The sequence below is a fragment of the Hyperolius riggenbachi genome, chromosome 9 (assembly GCF_040937935.1).
Source record: "Hyperolius riggenbachi isolate aHypRig1 chromosome 9, aHypRig1.pri, whole genome shotgun sequence".
NCBI lineage: Eukaryota > Metazoa > Chordata > Amphibia > Anura > Hyperoliidae > Hyperolius > Hyperolius riggenbachi.
Genome location: NC_090654.1, coordinates 224,715,854 through 224,739,584, shown reverse-complemented (window position 1 = coordinate 224,739,584; position 23,731 = coordinate 224,715,854). Strand labels below are relative to the sequence as shown.

Genomic DNA, 23,731 nt, shown 5'->3' with positions numbered 1-23,731 from the left:
GTGTGTGTGTGTGTGTGTGTGTGTGCGTGCGTGCGTGCGTGCGTGCGTGCGTGCGTGCGTGTACAGTATATCTTTTGCCTTTTTATCTGATGTATGTGTATGTATATGTATATATATATATATATATATATATATATATATATATATATATATATACAGTATATATGATCAGTGTACAGATACAGCCTGTGAATTGGATGCAGCCTATTACTGTGAGACTGCCCAGGCCTCTGCATCTTTTATGAAGCGCAGCCAGAGACAGAACCAATACAACAGCTTTATCTCGGAAATGTTCTGGGAGTATCTGTGACACTCAGATATCCACTTTCTGCAAAGTATTCATTACATAATAACATTAGCGCCAGCCGGTCACATGATCCCTGGATAAAAGGCCTCAAGCGAGCCTTCCCTCTAGAGACCTTGTCAGCACAGCTGAAGTAAACCATGGCGTTCATAGCGAAATCCTTCTATGATCTGCATGGCACCAACCTCCAGGGAGAGAAGGTGGACTTCAATGTGTTCAGAGGAAGAGTCGTTTTGATAGAAAATGTTGCTTCGCTTTGAGACACAACGGTCAGGGATTACACCCAGCTGAACGAGCTGCAGAACCGGTATCCACACCGGCTTGTCGTGCTGGGATTTCCATGCAATCAGTTTGGCTATCAGGTAAGCTGTTCTGTAAACATTCACCTGAGGTTCCAAGTGCTTGCATCATTCACTCAGTGACATGCAAAGAATGTGTGACTGCTTCAGGTAAACACAGAAGACTCCAGGAAGAGTTTCTGTACTATGTAGTGCTCAAATTGCCTATTTATACTGACCTATTATTATTATTACTAGAGACCTTAGCCCGTTTAAAAAACGGGCTAGGTCTGTCACCGTGCGCCTGCGCGCACTTGCAAGTCCACACACGCGCAACCCGCCGCACACGTCCACCGTGCGCGCACTCTCACACACGCCCGCCCCCTTCCTCCCCTTCAGTGTCTCTCTGTCCCTCCCTGCACATGCGAAGTACAAAAACACACACACACACACAGGGACATGGGACGCAGAGACATTAGGGTTTTATTATAGAGGATTAAGTGGATTTTGGGTGCATGAAAAAAGGGCGCCAGGAAAAAAAGGGCCTGGATCGTGGATAACAAAACCTCAATAACAATAAACATTGTTAATGAAATTGGTTAACGATAAATACCATTTTAAAACAGCCTGGAGATGAAAACAAAAATATGTTAACTTATAAAATTTTTGCACTGCTCACGTGGCAGGCTGTATCGCACTGCTCATGTGGTGATCTGTACCGCACTGCTGTATTGCACTGCACATGTAGTGGACTGTACGGCACAGCTCGCGGTGACGTATTATACTGTATTGCACTGTTCCTGGGACGGACTGTACTGCGCTGGCCACGGGGAAGGCCTGTATTGCACTGGCCATGTGACGACTGCACTGCTCATGTGAAAGGAATGTTCTGCACTGCACATGCGATGGCCTGTCTGGCACTGCTCTTGTGATGGAATGTTCTACACTGGTCACGTGATGGACAATCCCGCACCGCTCATGTGACGAACCGGTTTTTGCACTGCTTTGTGATAGACTGTTTTTGCGATAGACTGTTTTGCACTGCCTGAGTGAATGAACTGTATTGCATTGCTCACTGTGATGGACTGTATTGCACTACCCGGTTGACTTCTGCACAGGTTCTACATTGCAGTGTAGAACCTAATGATAGACAGTTTTCTGCTCTGACATCACTGCTTTATGCCCTCGGTGATGGTGAGCCAGAAATTACATCCATGCCTCCAGCACCACCTTTTCCCTCTCATACCTCCTTCACCAGGTCGCAGCTCCTCAAATGGGAAAAAAACGCAGACCCGCTCCCAGATGGCAGACTCCTATATGACTCTGTCTGGAGCCATGTGCAGGTAATCACTGCCCCTGCGCAAAGGCCCAGTAAGGGCCAGCGGAGAAGAGGATGTCGAGCTGGTGCCAGAGTGAGGCTAAGGAGGAAAGGTCTGCGGTCAGCCATCCCCGCAGTCCTCCTAGCAAACGTCCGCTCCCTCCCAAACAAGCTGGACGAACTGCAGCTCCTCAGCAACGAGAGAACTTGACAACAACACTCCAGTTTTCTGCTTCACAGAAACGTGGCTCCACAACGACATCCCTGATATTATTATTATGACATCCCTGGGTGCCTTCACCTTCCAGGCTTCAGCCTCATCCGAGCAGACCGCGACAGCATCCTCTCTGGGAAAAGGAAGGGTGGTGGCATCTGCTTTTACATCAACTCCACCTGGTGCTCAAATACCTCCATACTTGCCAAAATATGCTCCCCGGAACTTGAGCTTCTTCTTGTAAACTGCAGGCCACAATACTCGCCCAGGGAGTTCACCTCTTACGTTCTTGTTGGCGTGTATATTCCCCCAGATGCCGAGGTCAAATCTGCCCTGCGCGTTCTCAGCGACACTGTTACGCAATAGGAGTCGTCCTTCCCAGACTCTCTGTTCATTATAATAGGGGACTTCAACAGGGCCAACCTTCACCAGGAGCTGCCACACTTCCATCAGCATGTCACCTGCCTCACTAGAAACGCTAACACTCTCGACCACTGCTACACGGTCCTGAAAGATGCGTACAAGGCCATTCCTTGGGCAGCACTAGGCTCATCTGATCACTGCCTCATCCACCTGATACCCACCTACAAGAGGCGCCTGGAAACTGCAAAACCAGTCCTGAAGTCCACCAAAGTTTGGTCAAGTGAGGCTAAGCTACAACTTCAAGCCTGCTTCGACTGTACAGACTGGGAGGCCCTGGAAGCACCAAACCTGGACGAGTGGGCGGATAACGTATCTTCATACATCAGCTTCTGTGAAGACCAATGTGTACCAACAAAAACCTTTAAGCTTTATCCAAACGACAAACCGTGGTTCACCAAAAAACTACGTCTTCTGCGGAGATGCAAAGAAGCTGCGTACAAGGCGGGTATCCATGACTCACGAGCCGTATGGAAGGGGCTTAAGGTCGTCACCAACTATAAGCCCCCCCCCCTCAACATGCAACTCCCAGTACTGAGCTCGTCGAGAACCTCAGCGATTTTTACTGCAGATTTGAAAACCAAGCAGGGCCCCCAAAGCCGCCTGTTCTAGGTCCAAATCCACACTCTCTGAGGGTGAACGAGAGCGACATTCTGCGACACCTGTCAAGACTAAATGCTAGGAAAGCCTCAGGCCCAGACAGAGTGTCACCAGCATGCCTTAAAACCTGTGCACAACAGCTAGCTCCTACTCTCTCCTCCATCTTTACCAGATCCCTTCAGGAAGGCAAAGTCCCTGCATGCTTCAAGAGGTCAACCATCATCCCTGTCCCCAAAAAGCAGGGAGTCACAGACCTTAACAACTTCAGACCCGTGGCTCTCACATCCGTCATTATGAAAGCTTTTGAAAGCATGGTCATGCCCCTCCTAAGAGTCCCCATTGAGCCTCTGATGGACCCGCATCAGTTTGCATACAGAGCGAACAGGTCCACCGACGACGCTATTAACATCTGCCTGGAGTCAGTTTATGAGCACCTGGACAGACCGAACTCATATGCCAGGATCCTTCTCCTTGACTTTAGCTCAGCGTTTAACACCATCAGCCCCCAAATACTTCAGGAGAACCTGGCTGCACTGGAAGTCCACCCCACCTTGCGCCTGTGGATCACCGACTTCCTCACAAACAGATCCCAGGTAGTCAAGCTAGGCGCTATCCTCTCTCAACCAAGGACCACTAACACAGGGGCTCCACAAGGCTGCGTCCTGTCACCGATCCTGTTCTCCCTGTATACAGACAATTGCAGATCCACTGAAAGCTCTGTCAAAGTCATCAAATTCGCCGATGACACCACCATTGTTGGCCTTATTACCGATAATGACGAGCAGGCGTACCGGCATCAGGTTGAAAGTATTTGCAACTGGTGTAAATAAAATGGACTGGTCCTTAACACCACAAAAACCGCTGAGATGATCATCGACTTTAGAAAGCGGGGCCCCACTCCACCCCCAATCCACATCGACAACACAGAAGTCGCAAGAGTTCCTTGTGCTCGTCTCCTGGGCACAACCATCTCCAGCAACCTGAAGTGGAAGGCCAACACCACCTCTACCCAGAGGAAAGCCCAGCAGCGACTTTTCTTCCTTCGCCAACTGAGGAAGTTCGGTATGGACCAGAAACTTCTGACAAGCTTCTACTCAGCCACAATTGAATCTGTTCTCTGTTCTTCCATCCTGGTCTGGTACACAAGCTCTTCTGCCAGCGACAGACAGAAACTACAAAGAGTCATCAGTTCAGCAGAGAGAATTATTGGAAAACCACTTCCCCCTCTGGACCTCCTCTACAACACCAGACTGCGCTCCAGAGCTTCGCGGATCGCAAGTGATCCGTCACACCCGGGCTCCCGCTTTTTCAGGCGGCTCCGTTCAGGCCAGAGGTATCGGTCCATCTACACAAGGACCACAAGACACAAGAATAGCTTCTTCCCTTCTGTGGTTAAATCACTGAACTCTCTTGACCAACTCCCATCTCTCACTACCATCACCTCCTCCCCCTCTCCATAAACCGATCTCCCACTACTAGCCAGAATTGTCAGTTTTAACTATGTCTGCACTACCAAAACCCCGCATCTCCTTGTGGAATTGTTTTTTCGTATGTAATTACTGTATTGCTTTTGCCAAATGTATGCTACCATGTTTTTCCTTGTATCTCTACTGCGTGTCCTTTCCTGTTTTAAGCCCTGTTTTTGTGCCAAAACCAATTCCGAGCACGACCCAGTCGTGCTTGGCGAAAATAAAATGATTCTGATTCTAAATTACCCCTACTCTCACACAGAACTCTCTCCTTGTGGTGTCTAACCCTAACCCCCCCCCCTGGTGGTGCCTAACTCCCCCTCCCCCCTGGTGGTGCCTAACCCTAAGACCTCCCTGGTGGTGCCTAATCCTAATCACCCCCTGGTGGTGGTGGCTAACCCCCCTCCCCCCTGGTGGTGCCTAACCCTAAGACCTCCCTGGTGGTGCCTAACCCTAATCACCCCCTGGTGGTGGTGGCTAACCCTAACCACCCCCCCCCCCCCGGTGGAAACAGAACCCTAACCACCCCCATTGCACAAACACCCTTACAAACATAGAAACGATAACATATTTGATAACCTAAAATCTGTTCATGCAAACGATATACTATGACAAAAACTATAACATTGCATGTTTCTTAAACGATAACATAGTTCAAAAACGTTAATATTCTAATGTTTTTGGGCGCCATATTAACGATAAATGCATTAGAGCCTATGGCGGCGCCCTTTTTGTTCATTAGCCGCCGGCACCCTCTTTTCCTGCTGCCGTGGATTTATAAAGCGCTAATATATTATGCAACGCTGTACAATAAACTAGGTTACAGCCATTGATAATAGGGGTTACAGAAAACACTATGGGCTTGATTCACAAAAGAGTGCTAACTGTTAGCACGGCCGTTTTCGCGCGAATTTTCGCATTGCGCGCGATTGCGAATTTTCACGCGAAACGATAATGTTTTTGCGCGCAAACGCGAATTTTACCGGAAAATCAATATCGTTTTCGCGCGAAAATTCGCGTTTGCGCGCTAAACCGTTATCGTTTAGCGTGAAAATTCGCGATCGCGTGCAATGCGAAAATTCGCGCGAAAACGGCCATGTTAACAGTTAGCACTCTTTTGTGAATCAAGCCCTATACAGGTAATAAGCAGTAAACGCCTGATTCATTCAAACGACGGGTTGTCCGACCTGCCCGCGCGGTGGCCGTTCTGATGACAGTTTGCCCGTGAGTACAGTCTGTCGGCAGGCTGATGAGGCTGGTTTTGACTGATCCACTCGGCGGATCGGTCAAAACCAGCCTTATCAGCCTGGCGACAGACTGTACACACACTGTACACACAAGGATACTGTCGTCAGAATGGCCGCCCCGCGGGTGGGTCTGATGACCCGTTGTTTGAAAGAATCAGGCGTGTGTACGCACCTTAAAGGAGTTATCCGGGCATTCTAAAGAAAATAAAGGCTACTTACTGGGGGCTTCCTCCAGCCCCAAGCTCCCAGGACCTCCCTCGCCGCACCTCTGCGCGCAGCCGTTCGCCGTAGCTCCGTCCCGGTCCCCGGCGATGACGTCAGAGCGACCTCCAGGTCGCTCTGTACTGCGCCTGCACGAGCGGCACTGTCAATCACCGCCACGTGGGCCGGTGATTGACATTGTTTTACTCACCTGGGGCTTCCAATAGCCCCCTGCAGCTGTCCGGTGCCCTCGCCATGTCCCTCTGATCCCCCTGTCCCCGCCGGCAGCCACTTCCGGTTTCGCCGTCAGGAGCCGATTGGCTGGGAACGCGAGTGATTCTTCGCGTTTCGAGCCACAATAGCGCACTCTATGCTGCTATATGCTTGATATATATGATATATATATATCTCGCAGGGCAGCACAGCAAGGAGTGAGCAAGCGGGGAGCCGAGGTTTGTAGTGAGTCACTGCCTAGCTCTCAGCTCTCTGGTGGTTGGACTAGGCTACCTATAATTGAGCGGGGGTGGGGGGAAGGAACTTGCAAGGCTACCTATATTGGCAATCTACCTGCAGATTGACAATACTGACAATCTGTAGGCTAGCAATCTAATTGTAGTCTTTTTTTCCCACCAATGCCTCCTACTTTTCCCCTCCCATATGCCCTCTTTTCTTAAAGTGTACCTGTAAGAAAAAAGTGCCCGGGGGGGGGGGGGGGGGGGGGGGGTGAATAATTACCTCAGGGAGGGGGCCTTTGTATCCTAAAGAGGTTTCCCCCTTCCTCCTCAGTAGATGGGATCCACTGCTGGGAGCCCCAAAGCTCTCCTTGTTAGTGTGTGCGCATGCGCAGCAGCTGCTCTCTATTCAGGCTCCAGCAGCCCAATCACGTCCAATCTATTGTGCAGACACACTGGTTGTGCTTTTTAGGTGATAAAAGTGGTAGAATTAGTGAACAGGTTGAAAAGCCCTGCTCTAGACACACACACCACACTCGTTCTCAGAAACTATATTTGTTTTCCTTGACTGCAGTGCTTTAGTTTAGGTCTTCTTTAAAGGGCAACGGATGTGAGAAGAATACGGTGGCTGCCATATTTGTTTCCTTTTAAACTATAACAATAATGTCAGAAACACCTGATCTGCATGTGCTTGTTCAGGGGCTGTGGTTAAAAGAATTAGAGGCAGAGGATCAGCATGATAGCCAGGTAACTGGCATTGCTTAAAGGGGAACTAAAGTAAGAGGTATACGGAGGCTGCCATATTTATTTCCTTTCAATCAATACTAGTTGCCTGGCAGCCCTGCTGGTCTATTTCTCTGCAGAAGTATCTGAATAACACCAGAAACAAGCATGCAGCTAGTCTTGTCAGATCTGACTTTAAAGTCTGAAACACCTGATCTGCTGCATGCTTGTTCAGGGGCTATGGCTAATACTATTAGAGGCAGAGGATCAGCAGGGCTGCCAGGCAACTGGTATTGCTTAAAAGAAAATAAACATGGCAGCCTCCATATACCTCTCACTTAAATTCTCCTTTGACAGCTCACTTTTTTTTCACAGTAGTGGTCCTTTAAACAGTTGAAGGTACTTATCCGTTAGCCGGGCGCATCCGGCAGGTGGCGCTAATTACTATTCCCCCTCCAGGCCGACATGGATAGTAGGGAAAGATGTATCTCTGGTGGAGTTTTGTTGCCACCTGCCGGATGCGCCCGGCTAACGGATAAGTACCCAGTTGAAATTTGACAGTTGGAAAATGAAAGTTTAAAAAAGACAGTTAGAAAATGGCAGTTGAAAAACTGTTGAAATTTGGCAGTTGAAAAATTACAGTTGAAATTTGACAGTTCAAAAATTATAGTTGGAAAATGGCAGTTGGAAAATTACAGTTGGAAAATGGCAGTTGAAAAACGACAATTGGAATATGGAAGTTGGAATATGGCAGTTGGAAAATGGCCTGTCAACTGTCATTTTCCAACTGTCATTTTCCAACTGCCAAATTTCAACTGTGGTTTTTAACTGTCATTCTCCAACTGCCAAATGTTAACTGTCATTTTCCAACTGCCATTTTCCAACTGCCATTTTTCAACTATCAAATTTCAACTGCCATTTTTCACCTGCCAATTTCCAACTGCTGTTTTAAACTGCCATTTTCCAACTGTCATTTTCCAACTGCCAAATGTTAACTGTCATTTTCCAACTGCCATTTTCCAACTGTCATATTCCAACTGTTGTTTTTAACTGTCATTCTCCAACTGCCAAATGTTAACTGTCATTTTCCAACTGCCATTTTTCAAATGCCATTTTCCAACTGCCATTTTTCAACCGTCAAATTTCAACTGCCATTTTTCAACTGCCAATTTCCAACTGCTGTTTTAAACTGTCATTTTCCAACTGCCATTTTCCAACTGCCAAATGTTAACTGTCATTTTCCAACTGCCATTTTCCAACTGCCAAATTTCAACTGTTGTTTTTAACTGTTATTTTCCAACTGCCATTTTCCAACTGCCAAATGTTAACTGTCATTTTTCAACTGCCATTTTCCAACTGCTATTTTTCAACTGCCAATTTCCAACTGCTGTTTTTAACTGTAATTTTACAGCTGCCATTTTTCAACTGTCATTTTCCAACTGTCATTTTTCAACTGCCATTTTCCAACTGTCAAATTTGAACTGTTTTTCAACTGTCATTTTCCAACTGCCATTTTCCAACTGCCATTTTCTAACTGTCAAATTTCAACTGTTTTTAAACTGTCATTTTCCAACTGCCATTTCCAGCTGCCAAATTTCAACTGTTTTTAACACTTATTCTCCAACTGTCATTTTTCAACTGCCATTTTAAACTAATTTTGTAATTTTCCAACTGCCAAATTTCAACTGTTTTTTTCAACTGCCATTTTCCAACTATCCTTTTCCAACTGTTTCCTTCTTCCTTTCCTATTTTATTTGTTTTGCAAACACCAGCCTTGAGGTCCTCAATGTTGAATGTTGATTTGCTACCACATTTTATGTTTTAGGGATAGATTTGCATCATGATTTGCACAATTTAAAAGTGGCAATCTCTATTAAGTCCAAAACTAGGTGAAACAGTCACAGGTGTCAGATATGCATAACTGTGAAGAGGGAGTGGAAGAAAAAGCCTATGTTGGCATTTTATCTTCCTATCTTGCTCCCAAGTCTAATGACCCATTTATTGGCTTCAACTTTCAGGCCTGGAACCCACTGAAAACCGCAAACGCAAAACGCAACCGCTAGCGTTTTGTCTGAGCGGTTTGCAAGCGGATTCATGCGCGTTTTTGGTCGTGTTTTGCAACATTGTATTTTTTTCCCCAGCGGGTGCCTAGCGTTTTGCGTTTTGATCCTGATTGGTCCTGTGAATTATTTTTCATTTTGTTACAGTGTGCTGAACCGCAAAACGCTAGCAAAACCGCTCAGTTTAGGTTTTGCTGAGCGTTTCTGCTAGCGTTTCAATACTTTACATTGAAGCGCTAACGCTCCCAAAATGCTGCAGGTCCTGCGTTTGCGTTTCTGGGAAACGCAAACGCTCCTGTGGAAGTTGCCCCATCCATTAACATTAGCCCAGCGTTTTGGCAAACTGCTAGCGTATCGCAGTGCTGCCAAAACGCTGCCAAAAGCGCTCCTGTGGGTTCCAGCCCTCATTGTGGTTTTCTTTGCAGGCTAGCAGCACTTTTAGCCACCTTTGAAACTTGTCAACACATTCTCTACAGTGCTTGGTACTCATGTTCCTCCACGATGGTGACTCTCTTTTTCTTGGTTTACTTCAAATGTATTTATTTATTATGCATTGTGGTGCTTTATTGTTGCTGAGTTGTTTTTCAGATGAACATGCACTGTTTTTTCTTGATAAAGAGGTACTTTGTTGCTTTGCAACGCTGGAGTATATTTATTGCAGCATGAATTTACAGATCTTTCTGTACCAATTTTTTGGAGTGCCAACCACTTACTTCTCTTTACAAAAATGTATGGCACGTGTGTTGCTCTGCATTGCAGTATTAATTGAAATGAGAAAGCAGTGTGTTGGCACAGACATGCATGCAGCAGTTTATTGTCAGAACACACTGCTGCACGGCACAAGAGAGTCAGACACATTACTGAAATAAGCACAGCAATGCAGCAGTGCATCCTGACCTTCACGGTTGTTATCAAACTACCATTTTTAAAGGACCACTATAGTGAAAAAGTAAGCAGTTAAAATTTTTCAGAACCAACAAGTTTTGGACTAGTCTACCTCGTCATTGCGGATTCTCAGGGATTTCTTTGTTTTTAACCTCCTGGGCGATAATCCCGAACTGAGCTCGGGGAATGTCGCGCAGGAGGAGTTCTCAGGCCCTGGTGGGCCGATTTGCATAATTTTTTTTTGTTACACGCAGCTAGCACTTTGCTAGCTGCGTGTAACTTCCGCTCGCCGCCTATCCGCCGCTACCCGCCGTGGCCGCGCAGCCCCCCCCTCCCCGACCCCTTGCGCAGCCTGGCCAATCAGTGCCAGGCAGCGCTGAGGGGTGGATCGGGACTCCCTCTGATGTCACGACGTCCATGACGTCGGTGACGTCATCCCGCCCTGTCGCCATGGCGACCGGGGAAGCCCAGCAGGAAATCCCGTTCTGAACGGGATTTCCTGCTCACTCTGATCGCCGAAGGAGTGGGTGGGGGGATGACGCTGCGCTGCGGCTATCATGTAGCGAGCCCAGGGCTCGCTACATGATTTAAAAAATAATTTTTTTTTTAAAAAGTGCTGCGCCCCCTCCTGGGCGATATAATTGTATCGCCCAGAGGGTTAAAAGAATTTCCTAAATGGCAGTTGCTAACCCTAACTGCCAAAATAGTAAGATACCAGCCAGCCTCCCTACTCGCTTGCACACTATTTTGGCAGTTAGACTTAATGATGGGCGTTTAGCAAATGCTTTTGAAAACAAAGGAAACCCTGAGACTCCATCGTGAGGAGATGGACTAGTCCAAAACCTGTTGGTCCTATCAGATTTTAAAGCGGACCTAAACTCACAGCTTCCTCTCTGCTATAAGGAGATAAGCAACAGCATAATAACTGTAAAGAAAAACATTTCTTTGTTACAACTGAAATCTTACAAAAACCCTGCCGTGTTTCCTTTCTGGTGTACTAGGAGCACAAAAGGGTTAACCTCCAGTGTTTAAATATTTTGTATTTTGTTTTGCAGAAACTCAAAGACTAGGAGAAATAAACTATTTTAATCACACTTAATTTTCAAATAAAACATTTTTTATGAAAGGGATACTGAGCAGTCTCTGAAAAAAGAAAACCAGACTTACCTGGGGCTTCTTCCAGCCCACAGTAGCACGCAAGGTCCCCCAGCATCCTCCTGGCCCCCTCCGCTGTCCCGCTGGTGGCTCCGGTAATGCGCTGACTTTGGGTGAAGTCACCAGTGCACACGTCATCGTGCCGGCCGCCATAAGAGCCTTGCACATGTGCAGTTCAGACTTTTAAGAACCGCGCATGCGCAGGGCTCTTACGGCACCGGCGGGATGACGCCTTCTACACAACATCTATGAGGACTGTCGCACAGCAGGGATCGGGACCCAATCCCTTGGCTGGTGATGTGTTCTGTTGCAGGGGGAAGGGAGGGGGAGGAGGGCAGAAGAAGCAGTTGGGGTGAGGAGGAGAACAATGTCCTAGCCTGCACTTGGATAAGATGATCTGCCAGGCAGATTGCTCACTGTCGCATCAAGAGGGATTGTTGGTTGCTGTACACATGCTAGATGTGGTCTGAGCCACCTCTCCTGAGGAACATCTAATATACAGTATGTATGAGGGTCATCCGGAAAGTAACAGCCTTTTTAATTTAATCAATTAAAGCCTTGTTCACACTATCCGCATTGCTGTGGACATTTCAGCAATATACTGTATATAGTGTGTGATACGTAAGAACAACAGAGCTCTGATTTGGACTATATATCCTGCTGGGGGACTTTATGATTTGCTGGGGAATTGTATATACTGTATATAGCACAACACCTTTGTTTTGCACCTCCTGATGAAGCCCTTCGGGTGAAACATGTTGAGGGTCGTGTGTGTGTGGGCACTGTGTACATAGATATGAGGACCCCTTAAGTTATATGTCTGTCTACCCAGTCAATGGTTAAGCTGGCCATACACTAGGCCGATTCCCCGCCGATCGACAGCAGATTCGAACCTGCCGTCAAATCGTTAACGTTAACGCTAAATTTCGATCTATTTCGTCCCGAAATAGATCGGTCCCGTTGATCGCTCCGTGCGGGAAATTACCATCGATCGCCCGCGGGTAGGGAGCGCGTCGCTAGCAGCGTTCAAATGCCCGACGACCGACGCAATACAGCTGCAATACATTACCTGCTCCACCGGCGCGACTCCCCAGGTCTCCGCTGTCTTCTTCTCTGCTCTGGTCTGGTCTCCTGTTGGCTTCACTGAACTTCCTGTCCCGGCAGGAAGTTTAAACAGTAGAGGGCGCTCTACTGTTTAAACTTCCCCCAGACAGGAAGAAGTGAAGCCTGCTGGACCCGGAGACCAGATCAGAGCGGAGAAGAAGACAGCAGAGACCGGGGGAGTCGCGCCGGCGGAGCAGGTAATGTATGCGGGGCGGGGAGCGGCGGCAGCACCACCACCACAGATTGTGAACGGTTTCAGGCTGAAATCGGTTCACAATCTTTTTGCAGTAAAGGCAGCCATACGATCCCTCTCTGATCAGATTCGATCAGAGAGGGATCTATCTGTCGGTCTAATCTGATGGCAAATCGACCAGTGTATGGCTACCTTTAGTGTGGAGACAGTAATATAGCAGGACCACCCATGCAGCTGACAGAGGACTATACACAGTAGGTAGCACGGGCTGTGTAGCACAGGCTGTGTCATGTCTTCTCCATCTAGCACGTTCTAGCCTCAGTCTATTTCTCCTTGGGGGATAACTACACCCCACTCTGCATTTTTCACAGGAGTGGAGGGAGATCAGCAAGGACCTCCCCCCTCGGTCTTTATGTGTCATCACTTAGGACACAGAAGACACTCATAGAGGTGTCATGACACAGACATTCTCTAGTGTATACATATTTTAATAATAACATTTATAAACTTTTATCCGTATTATTTAGGGCCTGTCCAGTAGGACGATCATATTTCAGACATAAGGCCATATGCAATTCACTTTTTCACCTGAGTTTTCTCCTAGGACAGTGGTCGGAATCTGCGGCTCTTGAGCCGCATGTGGCTCTTTAGCCACTTGTGTGCGGCTCTTTTGCTCCCCGGGTTCCCCCAATCTCATTTCCCATGTGCTCTCCTAATCTCTGCAGGCTTTCTGCGCTGTGTCCACTGTAACAGATTTCCTCTGTACACCTTGCCGCGTCTCCATGGCAATTGACGTCACATCAGCGGAGACGAGGCTGCCAGGTGGAGCACAGTGCATGCAAGCGGGAGGAGGAGTGAGCGTGCAGCCAATGGGACACAGGACCGACTGAGCCTGCGACCTGCAACTTCATTTTGGGAACTTGTGAGGCGGCGGGTGCTTGGCAGATCAAGGCCACATGATGAGGGATTTGCCTTGGGGGGAACGAGCAGTCAGGCGGAGGTGGTGGAGCTCTTAATTGAGGCCACATGTGACATTGTCGGGACTTGGGGGGGGGGGGGGGGGGATCAAGGCAACGTGTGTGTGTGTGTGTGTGTGTGTGTGTGTGTGTGTGTGTGTGTGTGTGTGTGTGTGTGTGTGTGGGGAGAGGGTGGAACAGAGGCCACATGTCATGTTGTGTGGGGGGGGAGTAAAGGCCACGTCATGCTGTGTGTGGGGGGGCGAATAGAGGCCACATGTCATGCTGTGTGTGGGGGGGGCGAATAGAGGCCACATGTCATGTTGTGGGGGGAAGGAGTAGAGGCCACATGTCACACAGTGTGTGTGGAGAGGGTGGAATTGAGGCCACATGTCATGTTGTGGGGGAGAAGGAGTAGACGCCACATGTCACGCAGTGTGTGTGGAGAGGGTGGAATGGAGGCCACATGTCATGTTGTGGGGGAGAAGAAATATGTGCCTTTTTTCTTTATTTTAATGTGAAATATTGTTTTTGGTCATAATATAAGATTATTATTATGATATCTGGATTTTTTATTGTTAGTAGCTAGTAGTTTAAACCGAATCCTGTCTTTGAATGCAATTTGGCTTGCAAAATAATTTTTTTTCTTTGAAATGGTGATATTTGGCTCTTTCGACGAAAAAGTTTGCAGACCCCTGTCCTAGGAGATAATTTTTCATCTTTGAATAAAAATAACTTTCCAGCACTTTGCAACTAAAAAAGCACCAAAAAGGAGGCAAAAAAGTACTATCAAAATTATTTTGAGTATTTTCTAGTTTTCTGGTGGCTTAAAATGCATTTTCTTTACAAATTTAAAAATATCACCTAGGAGGAAAACCCAGGAGAAAAAGTTAATTACGTATGGGCCACAGTGCCTGATCTAATCCACTTTTTCTCCTAAGGAGATAATTTTTCATCTTCTGTTTAAAGTAACTTTTCAGCACTCTGCAATTAATACAGTACCAAAAAGTAGTTTTTCTGCTAGCTGATGGCCTTAAAGGGATACTGTAGGGGGTCGGGGGAAAATGAGTTAAAGTTACCCGGGGCTTCTAATGGTCCCCCACAGACATCCTGTGCCCACGCAGCCACTCCCCAATGCTCCGGCCCCGCCTCTGGTTCACTTCTGGAATTTCAGACTTTAAAGTCTGAAAACCACTGCACCTGTGTTGCCGTGTCCTCACTGCCGCTGATGTCACCAGGAAGGTACTGCGCATGCCCAGTATGGTCTGTGCCTGCGCCGTACATTCCTGGTGACATCAGGGGAAGCGAGGACACGGCAACGCAGGCACAGTGGTTTTCAGGCACAGTTTTTAAAGTCTGAAATTCCAGAAGTGAACCAGAGGCAGGGCCGGAGCATCGGTGAGTAGCTGCACGGGCACAGGATGCCTGTGGGGGACCATTAGAAGCCCTGGGTAAGTTCAACTCATTTTCCCCCGACCCCCCTACAGTATCCCTTTAACCTCCTTGCCGGTTCAATTCCTCCGGCAAGGAGGCAGCGCAGGAGTTTTTTTTTTTTTAAATCATGTAGCGAGCCTAGGGCTCGCTACATGATAGCCGCTGAGCGGCAGCATCCTCCCACCCACTCCGATCGCCTTCGGCGATCAGAGTAAGCAGGAAATCCCGTTCAGAACGGGATTTCCTGCAGGGCTTCCCCGGTCGCCATGGCGACGGGGTGGGATGATGTCACCGACGTCGGGAGGTCATAGGGAATCCCGATCCGCCCCTCAACGCTGCCTGGCACTGATTGGCCAGGCAGCGCAGGGGTCTGGGGCAGGGGGGAGCGACTCGGCGCGGCGGATCGGCGGCGAGCGGCGGCGATCGGAAGTTACAAGCAGCTAGCAAAGTGCTAGCTGCTTGTAACAAAAAAAATTATGCAAATCGGCCCAGCGGGGCCTGAGAAATCCTCCTGCGCAGGTTACCCCGAACTGAGTTCGGGATAACCGGCAAGGAGGTTAAAGGCATTTTTCTATAAAGTGTGAAAATATCACCTAGGACAAAAGTTAGGAGAAAAAGTGAATTGGATCGGGCCCACTGTATTTTATGATTATTTGTCCTTAAAAGTACCCCTGAATCGGGGGGAAAGGGGGGTAGGATGAATGCCGCGCCGAGGCAGAGGCAAGGGAGGCTCCAGCCTCATGGCGCAGTGTAGGAGGGGACGCACAATTCTCTCAGCTATCATTCCCCTATTGTTTTTGAAGAGAGAAATAAGAAAAGGGGATACATAGCAGTGACTGCAAGCCAAATAGCTAGGTGTTGGGGGCCCTAGAGAGCCTCTTAGTCTAATGGCAATCAGTGTATGATGGCTGGGGTGGGAGGGACGGAGGGGTGCACTTTGGTGTCTCAGCCTTGGATGCTGGAGGACCTTGTACTGGCTCTGGAATGATGCCCATGGTGGGCTAGATACCTCCTCCATAGACTCCTGATGCTGCCCTTTGTCTTTTGGGTTCCCTCCATTGAATACTTTTCCAGAAGTCATAATCACAATTAGGGCCGTGTGAAATACGTGGTGGAGCATGTACTGCCCAACAGATATGAAACACCAAACTCAATATCTCTAATATAACTGATTTTATTAATTTTTGAAAAAGTGAAAATGTTAAAAAACACATAAAAACCACATGGGATGGCCACCCCGCCACGACACAACCGCAACCACACTGACACACCAATCACACGCCGGCAACTACTTTATGGACTGTTCCTATGACAGAACCTGGCAGGTTCAGCAGCAGTGGGTATAGCTGTAAAGGCTAATGTTTTGCCATGACATAACAAAAGGAGAGACAGAGGGATAAGCAGGGCTAACATGCAGCAAGTTATTCTTGTTAATGCAATATTCCTTCCAGTGGATAGGATAATTGTATGAATGGACAGTCACTGTGGTGGTCGAGCAAGGTTAGTAAAGCAGTATGAGCATCCAATGTAATAATGCAGATATCCAGCACCAGTTGGCAAATGCAACAGCAATCAGCAGCCTCAATCGATTCAAAGTGGCAAGTCATGCATGGCCTCCACACATGTCATCGATTCCATAGCTCAAATGCATAACAGGTATGGTAAAGCTTGTCTCACCAATTGCGGAAGAGGACTCCCCGATTCCAGAAGGCAATGATTTCAGCGTCCCAAAGTGCTGTATACTTGCGTGGTATGATGCGGCCTGCAATCTGCAGCTAGTGGCATCAGAATCTGGGATTGCTCGTCAGTGTCCATCAATGTGTCCACGTGGACGGGTGGGTAGAGACCGGTGGAGCGGGTCTGCGTGAGTGATGGCGGAGGTCGGGGCGGCGTGGCGTCCCATGCACAAGGCGAGCAGCTCTCCCCCGACGTTTCGCCGGCTTCCGGCTTTCTCAAAGGGTGTGGCTGCTACACCGTCATGCTCTCCAACCTTTAATCTAACTAGCACCAATCACAGCATCAAACACCACCCATCCGCTTAACGTCACCTATATGCATGCAAGGAGGAGGGGCCAGGGCGGGAAACATAACAGGAGAGCGGGCGAGAAGCAGGTAGGCAAGGAAAATCAGCAGGGATAAACCCACCAGCAAAAAACGCCGCTTTTCCAGAAGTCCCCCAGAGTGACACAGAGCGATTCAGACCTGCTCAGACGGTAGTTCCAAACTGGAAGTGCACGGCAAAAGTAACTGCGCATGTGTGGTATGAAACTGGTGGTATGCTGCTCGGGGGCAACTTCCGGGATGCTGGGGAGAGAAGAGGGCTGGGCACGGGGACCAGGAGGGACTCTGAAGACAACAAGAAACATCAGGAAACTGAGGAGGAGGTAATCCAGCCCACCATGGGCTTCATTCAGTATTTTTTACCCCATTCAGGGGTATTTCAAGCATTTATCATATTGTTTTACAAGGTTTTCAAGCCCTTTGTTATAGCAGTATCACACTTCTCACCTATGAGTTGGAGGAATTGGGGATGTAAAGCTGCTGAACCAACGGGTAGCGGGGTTCTGCAGTCATGTGGTGCAGGTTTATAAGAGATAAACTGACAGATACAAGTTACATTACACAGAATACATTGGGCCTGTTTCACAAAGCGGCGATAACTCAGTTATCACGCCTAAAAGACTTTAGGCGTGATAACCTTTGCACTAGCAGAGTTATCACCGCTTTGAGCTGCTGATCGCAAAACGCACAGGCGCGCGCGCAAAGTCCCATAGGGCTTAATGGGCGCTGCTAGCGCGATTGCGCATGCAAAACAAGTAACTCCCGCGCGAGTTACTTGAGATCACGCCTAAACTTAGTTTAGGCGTGATAAAGGGCTTTTCACAGGCGTGCAAAGTGTTTGCACCGCTTTGTGAATCAGGCCCATTGTGTGGCAGATAAAGGCAAACTTTCTGGATGACCTTTGTACAAAGCTTCAGTCAGAATAAAGTCCACACGGATTGTCAAAAAAAGATAGCAGCGAGAGTCCTGTGGACACAACTTTATACTGAAAAAAGTATGAAATGCTTGCTTTACAAACAGTAGCAAATGGAATGTGGGCTGTATTTATTATATTCGTATTTTTCTGTAGATCAGTTTTAACTATAATACACCCAAAAGACCAATACTGTGCCAAAAATGTATTATTTCTCCTGTGGTTTCAGGCAAGATCTTATATAAAACTGACACATAAGTACTCCCAGTTTTCACCATTCTTCCTACTGCGTTCTCACTTGGGTCAGCTGTTCGTTTCCATTTTATGTATTTCTTATTCTGTATTGTCCATAAATGTTCATAATATGCTGTGGAATGTCTATCGTTAAGGAGCATTGTACGGCCTGGTGCACACCGAGCGGTTTTTGAAGCGATCTGCAAACCGCTTCCGCCTTGGAAAACGCTTGGCTAATGTATTTCAATGGGCTGGTGCACACCGGCGGTTTGCGGCTTTTAACAAACCGCAAACGTGGGTCCTGCAGCCCTTTTGCGGTTTGCAGAAGCTTCTCTGCCTCAATGTAACGTATAGGAAAAGCTCAAACCGCTCTGGAAAACGCTAGATCAGAGCGGTTTTCCAGGCGTTTTTGTTACAGAAGCTGTTCAGTAACTGCTTTTACTGTAACAATATTTGTAATCTGCAACACAAAAACGCTAGTCATGTTTAGAAAACGTCTCTAAACATGCCTAGAATCGCTCTGAAATCCTCTAGCGTTTTGAGGATCTGCTAGCGGTTTTGGTGTGCACTGGGCCTAAGTGTCCCTACTCCTGCCTGACATTAATTTCTGCTTTTGCTCTTTTTGAAAATAGCAGGGTCAGAGAGATGCACTGCTATCTTTACCTCTGTTAATCTTTTGCCCAAAAAGCTTTCTCTGCTTTATCCCTTGTGTCTGTGACAAGTCATTGGAACTAACAGAAATAGAAAGAGAGAGAGGTCAGTTGGGGAATAGAGGAAAACATTTAAGGCCTGTAACCCACTACAATTCACAAATTGCTAGTGCAATCGCTAATATTTTTAAGTATCATTTTGTAAGCGATTTCATGAGCGGTTTCCAGTGATTTTGGGAGCAATTTTAAAAAGTGTACGCTTTTTGAAAGCGATTGTGATAGCGATTAGCAATTTTAATTTTGATTGGTCCTTTCAAAATATTATAATTTTTTTTACAGTTTGCTCTAATTTAAAATTACACACAAATCGATATGTGTAGCAATTCATGAGCGATTTGCCAGCGCTTCAATCCTTCACTTATTTAAGCGCAAACGCTCCCAAAATTTTGCATGTCCTGCGATTGCGATTTTGCTAATCGCAATCGCTACTGTGGAATTTGTTACATTTATTTACATTGGCAAAGCGTTTAGTGAACTTGCTAGCAATTCAAAGCGCCCCCTAAACGATCAGAAAAGCGCTCTAGTGGGTTCCAGGCCTGACTCCCAACACAAGTTTTTAGAATTAAACTTAGATGCTGCAATTGTCTTTTTTTCTATCTCAGCTGAACAGTGTTTGCCTTATGCAGAGAAAACAAAAATGTATATATAGTTTTACCATTTGGGTCAGGTGTAGAGATGGTCGGTAACATGCAAATAAATATCTTTCCTAGAAATGAGAATTGACTTGGACAGCGATATCTCTACTAAAACAAAAAAAGTAGGATTTTTATTTGTCTTTTTATCTGCAGGAAAACTGTAAAAACGAAGAAATTCTGAATTCACTGAAGTATGTGCGGCCAGGAAAAGGCTTTGAACCGGTTTTCACACTCTTCCAAAAATGTGAGGCGAATGGAAAGGACACTCATCCAGTCTTTGCTTACTTAAAGGACAAACTCCCTACCCCCGATGACGAGCCCTGTGGCCTGATTACTGATCCCCGCTATATCGTATGGAGCCCCGTCCAGAGATCTGATGTCTCCTGGAACTTTGAGAAGTTTCTTGTGGGTCCAGAAGGAGAACCTTTCAAGCGCTACAGTAAATCCTTCCCAACCATCAGTGTAGAACCTGATATCCAGAGGCTGCTAAAACTTGCCAAATAATGTCATCTTTGGAGATATCAGTAGGGAAATATCTTGGAGGGAAGCTTAATTAAGTCAGGCTGCAATTTGTGCTTTCAGATGAACCTAGAATTTGCTTTTCCTGTAGCTGTTTGACCAAGCCGGAATTTTGCATGCGGGCTGATAAAATTCCTGGAGCGAATTGCTATTTAATTGATAGCTTCATTACTCAAGCTGTCAAATACTCATGCAAAAGTTCTAGTTCAGAAGAAAAAATGGTAAAACAACACACTGGATGACATCTCTAATTGTGTAATGCAGTGATCCTAAAGGAACACTTCAGGGAAAAAGTAAGCAGTTACTATCTATCAGGACCAACAGGTTTTGGACTAATCCATCTCCTCATGGGAGATTCTCAATGTTTTCCTTGTTTTTTTTAAAGCATTATTTGAACAGCAGTTGCCAAGTCTGGCTGGTATCTTACTATTTTGTCAGTTATGGTGGCCATACATGGTACAAGAAAAACGGTTGATTATCCCGTTAATTCGATCTAATTGATTGAATCAAATGAAAGTTGAAAATATTTTTCTTTTCGATCAAGAAATTTGAATGATTATCCCGTTTTTTCGAGAATAATCAGATCGGACATGCTGGAAAAATCTTTATATTCGATCTAACGGAATAATCAAACTAAATTGTCTAATGGCAAAAAAAAAGAAAAGTTGTACCATGTATGGCCACCTTTAGACTTAACAACTGTCATTCAGGAAATGCTTTTGAAAACAAAGAAAACCCTGAGAATCTCCCACGTGGATATGAACTAGCCCAAAACCTGTCAGTTCTGTCAGATTTCGAGTACTTACTTTTTTCGCTGGAGCTGGTCCTTTAACCACTTAACGACCAGCTAACGCTGATAGGCGGCGACTGGTCGTTTGTGGTTTACATGCCAGTTCATGGAGACTCCTTGAACAGTGTGCGAGCCGCCGATAGCGGCTCACACGCATAATGTAAACACGCGGGGAAGAAATCCCCACTGTTTACATCAATACGGCGCAGCTGCGCAGCAGCACCGTGACGGAGATCGGCGAACCCCAGCCTCTGATTGGCCGGGGTCGCCGTCATTTGATAGGCTGAAGCCTATCCTATCCAGCGCAGGATGGATATCCGTCCTGCGCAGCTCATAGGGGAAGAGAGAGGGAGGTAAGGGGAGGGAGCGCGCAATATCGCTGCGGAGGGGGGCTTTGAGGAGCCCCCCCGCTCGGCCACACGGAGCGGCAGCGATCAGACCCCCCCCCAGCAGGTCATCCCCCTAGTGGGGAAAAAAGTGGGGAAGTCTGATCACCCTGCTGTAATGATGATCTGTGCTGCGGGCTGTAGAATGCACGCAGCACAGATACTCTGCAGACAGCCCGGTCCTTAAGTGGTTAAATTACCTCTGAATCGGGGAAAAACCTTTCAATTGAAGCCCATGTTGGGTTAGATTACCTTTTCAGAAGTATCCTGGCGCTGCTCGTTATCCTCAGAGTCAGTCCCCCCCCCCATTCCCTGTCCCTGGTCTTTGTAACCTCCCGCACCTTCTGGATGTTCCTCAGAGCGTCACAGAGCTATACTGAACTGTGCAGACGCGAGTTTCAAACTGTGCTTGCGCGTTGAAAGAAAGCACTTGCAGACGAGCGCTTTGCTTTTGCTTTGCAGGCGTGGGTCAGGCCTGAGCAGTTCTGAAGCACCTGCTGCCACTAGGGGGAACTTCCTTGAAAAATATTCGACTGGAGCATTCGCCCCAAAAAATTAGAGCAGAGTTCCCCAACCCTGTCCTCAAGGCCCACTAACAGTGCACGTTTTGCAGAAAACCACAAACATGCACAGGTGAGGTAATTAGTGTCTCAGCAGAGCTGATTAACTACCTCTGTGGATTTCCACAAAACATGCAGTGTTGGTGGGCCTTGAGGACTGGGTTGGAGAACACTACTTTAGAGGACTGGGGACAAAAAATGGGGGACATTGAGCAGCGCCAGAACACTTCTGAAGGTAATCTAGCCCACCATGGGCTTCATTCATTCTTTTTGTTTGCCTGATTCAGGGTTACTTTAAAAGAAACCTACCTAAAGGGTAGAGACTGCCATTGCTTTGCTCTTCTGAATTTGCTAGATGCTTCGACATAGTGATCCCAAAGCTTAATGTATTCACCTAGTTATATGAGCTATTATAATTCATATTTAATATTGTTATATTTATTAATATTTGAATATTGTTTTTTCACTACAACACCAAACAAGTACAGAGGAAGCACCCGCCCCGGCCTCCAATATCGCTTTGCTCCACCATAAAGCTGATTGATGTGCTCTCACCTGCCTTTTCCTTTACAATATGGCTCCAACAAAACGTGCACTCAGTAATTCAGGGTGAAGAAACATGGGAAGATAGACTGGGCACTGTCTCATACAAATACGAATTCCACATAAAACAGCTCCCAGGTAATGCCGTTCCGGGTATAGGCCGGTGCCAAGCCTCGACTGGATTGCTCTAATGGTCCAGGTGCAACCAAAGTAAGAAAGGAGGCGGCACACCACTGGCTGCAAAAAGTTTGTATTGCGGAACAGACACTACATGTTACGGACGCGCAGGTCCTTCATCAGGTATACACCTGATGAAGGACCTGCATGTCCATCACATGTAGGGCTTGATTCACTAAACAGTGATAACTCATATCATGTCCGCACTAGCGTTTTCACGTGCAATCGTGAATTTTTGCGCATAATTGTGAATTTTCGGTGACAGCGAAACCGGAAGTAGCCGCCAGCGAGGACAGGAGGATCGGAGGGACACGGCGAGGGCATCGATCAGCTGCAGGGGGCTGAGGGAAGCCCCAGGTGAGTAAAACTCATTTTTTTTTTTAGGCTTAAGGTTCACTTTAAGGGGCACAGCATCGGGGCGGCAAGTCGGTGGATGCGGTGCACAACGCCAATTCCGGATTGTTTTCAGCATGAAATTGATCGGGAATCGACCTGTGGAGTATGGGCAGCTGACAGATCTCTCCCTTATCAGATTCGATAAGAGAGAGATTTGTCTCTTGGTCAAACATTTTTGTAGTGGAATTGGGCCCCGAGGGAAGGTCTCACTGTCACTGATGTAAATCTCACAAATGAAGTACATGAAGGCAATGAGATTCACTAATGTACTAGACTCTTATTACTGACATTCTTCTTGTTGGTGGATTCACTCTTTGAAGCAACAGAGCTCTAGACTCAGCCACACATTTACATTCCAATCTACAGTGTGCCCCAATGCATTCATTAAAATGTAACGAGTGTTCAGATGTTTGACTCATACTAGATGACTGTATTCTTTTAAATCTCTACGGAAGGGTACAAGAATGTTGTATCAGGACAGTGTCTGAATACCGTTTGTAATTACGCCTCAATAAATGTGCATAAAAACAGCATTCTTTGTGTATTTTGTTGCTGCTAATGCCGGTGTAGTGAAAAATTTTGCTACCCATCATATTTTGCAACTTGCCATAGAGGACAGTGTATGACTGTGTAGGCGTGGCTTCTCTCTGTTAACACGCCTGTAATTTTTTGCAACCACAGATCCCATTGGGCTAGAAGAGGAATTGTTCCTTCCAGGGGGGGTTATTAGTTGAGCAAGAGGGGGGGGGGGGTTGTTCCCGGGGGGGGGGGGGGGTATTAGTTGAGGAAGAGGG

At 47.0% G+C, this 23,731-nt stretch overlaps 1 protein-coding gene across 1 annotated transcript; it reads left to right on the top strand.

The window, feature by feature from the left end:
• Positions 1 to 377: 377 nt before the first annotated feature.
• LOC137532978 (glutathione peroxidase 2-like) lies at positions 378 to 23,468 on the top strand. The gene is made up of 2 exons (XM_068254048.1): positions 378 to 666; positions 19,720 to 23,468. Exons 1-2 carry the CDS (start codon positions 445 to 447, stop codon positions 20,068 to 20,070), a joined length of 573 nt encoding a protein of 190 aa, XP_068110149.1. The 5' UTR covers positions 378 to 444; the 3' UTR covers positions 20,071 to 23,468.
• Positions 23,469 to 23,731: the final 263 nt, after the last annotated feature.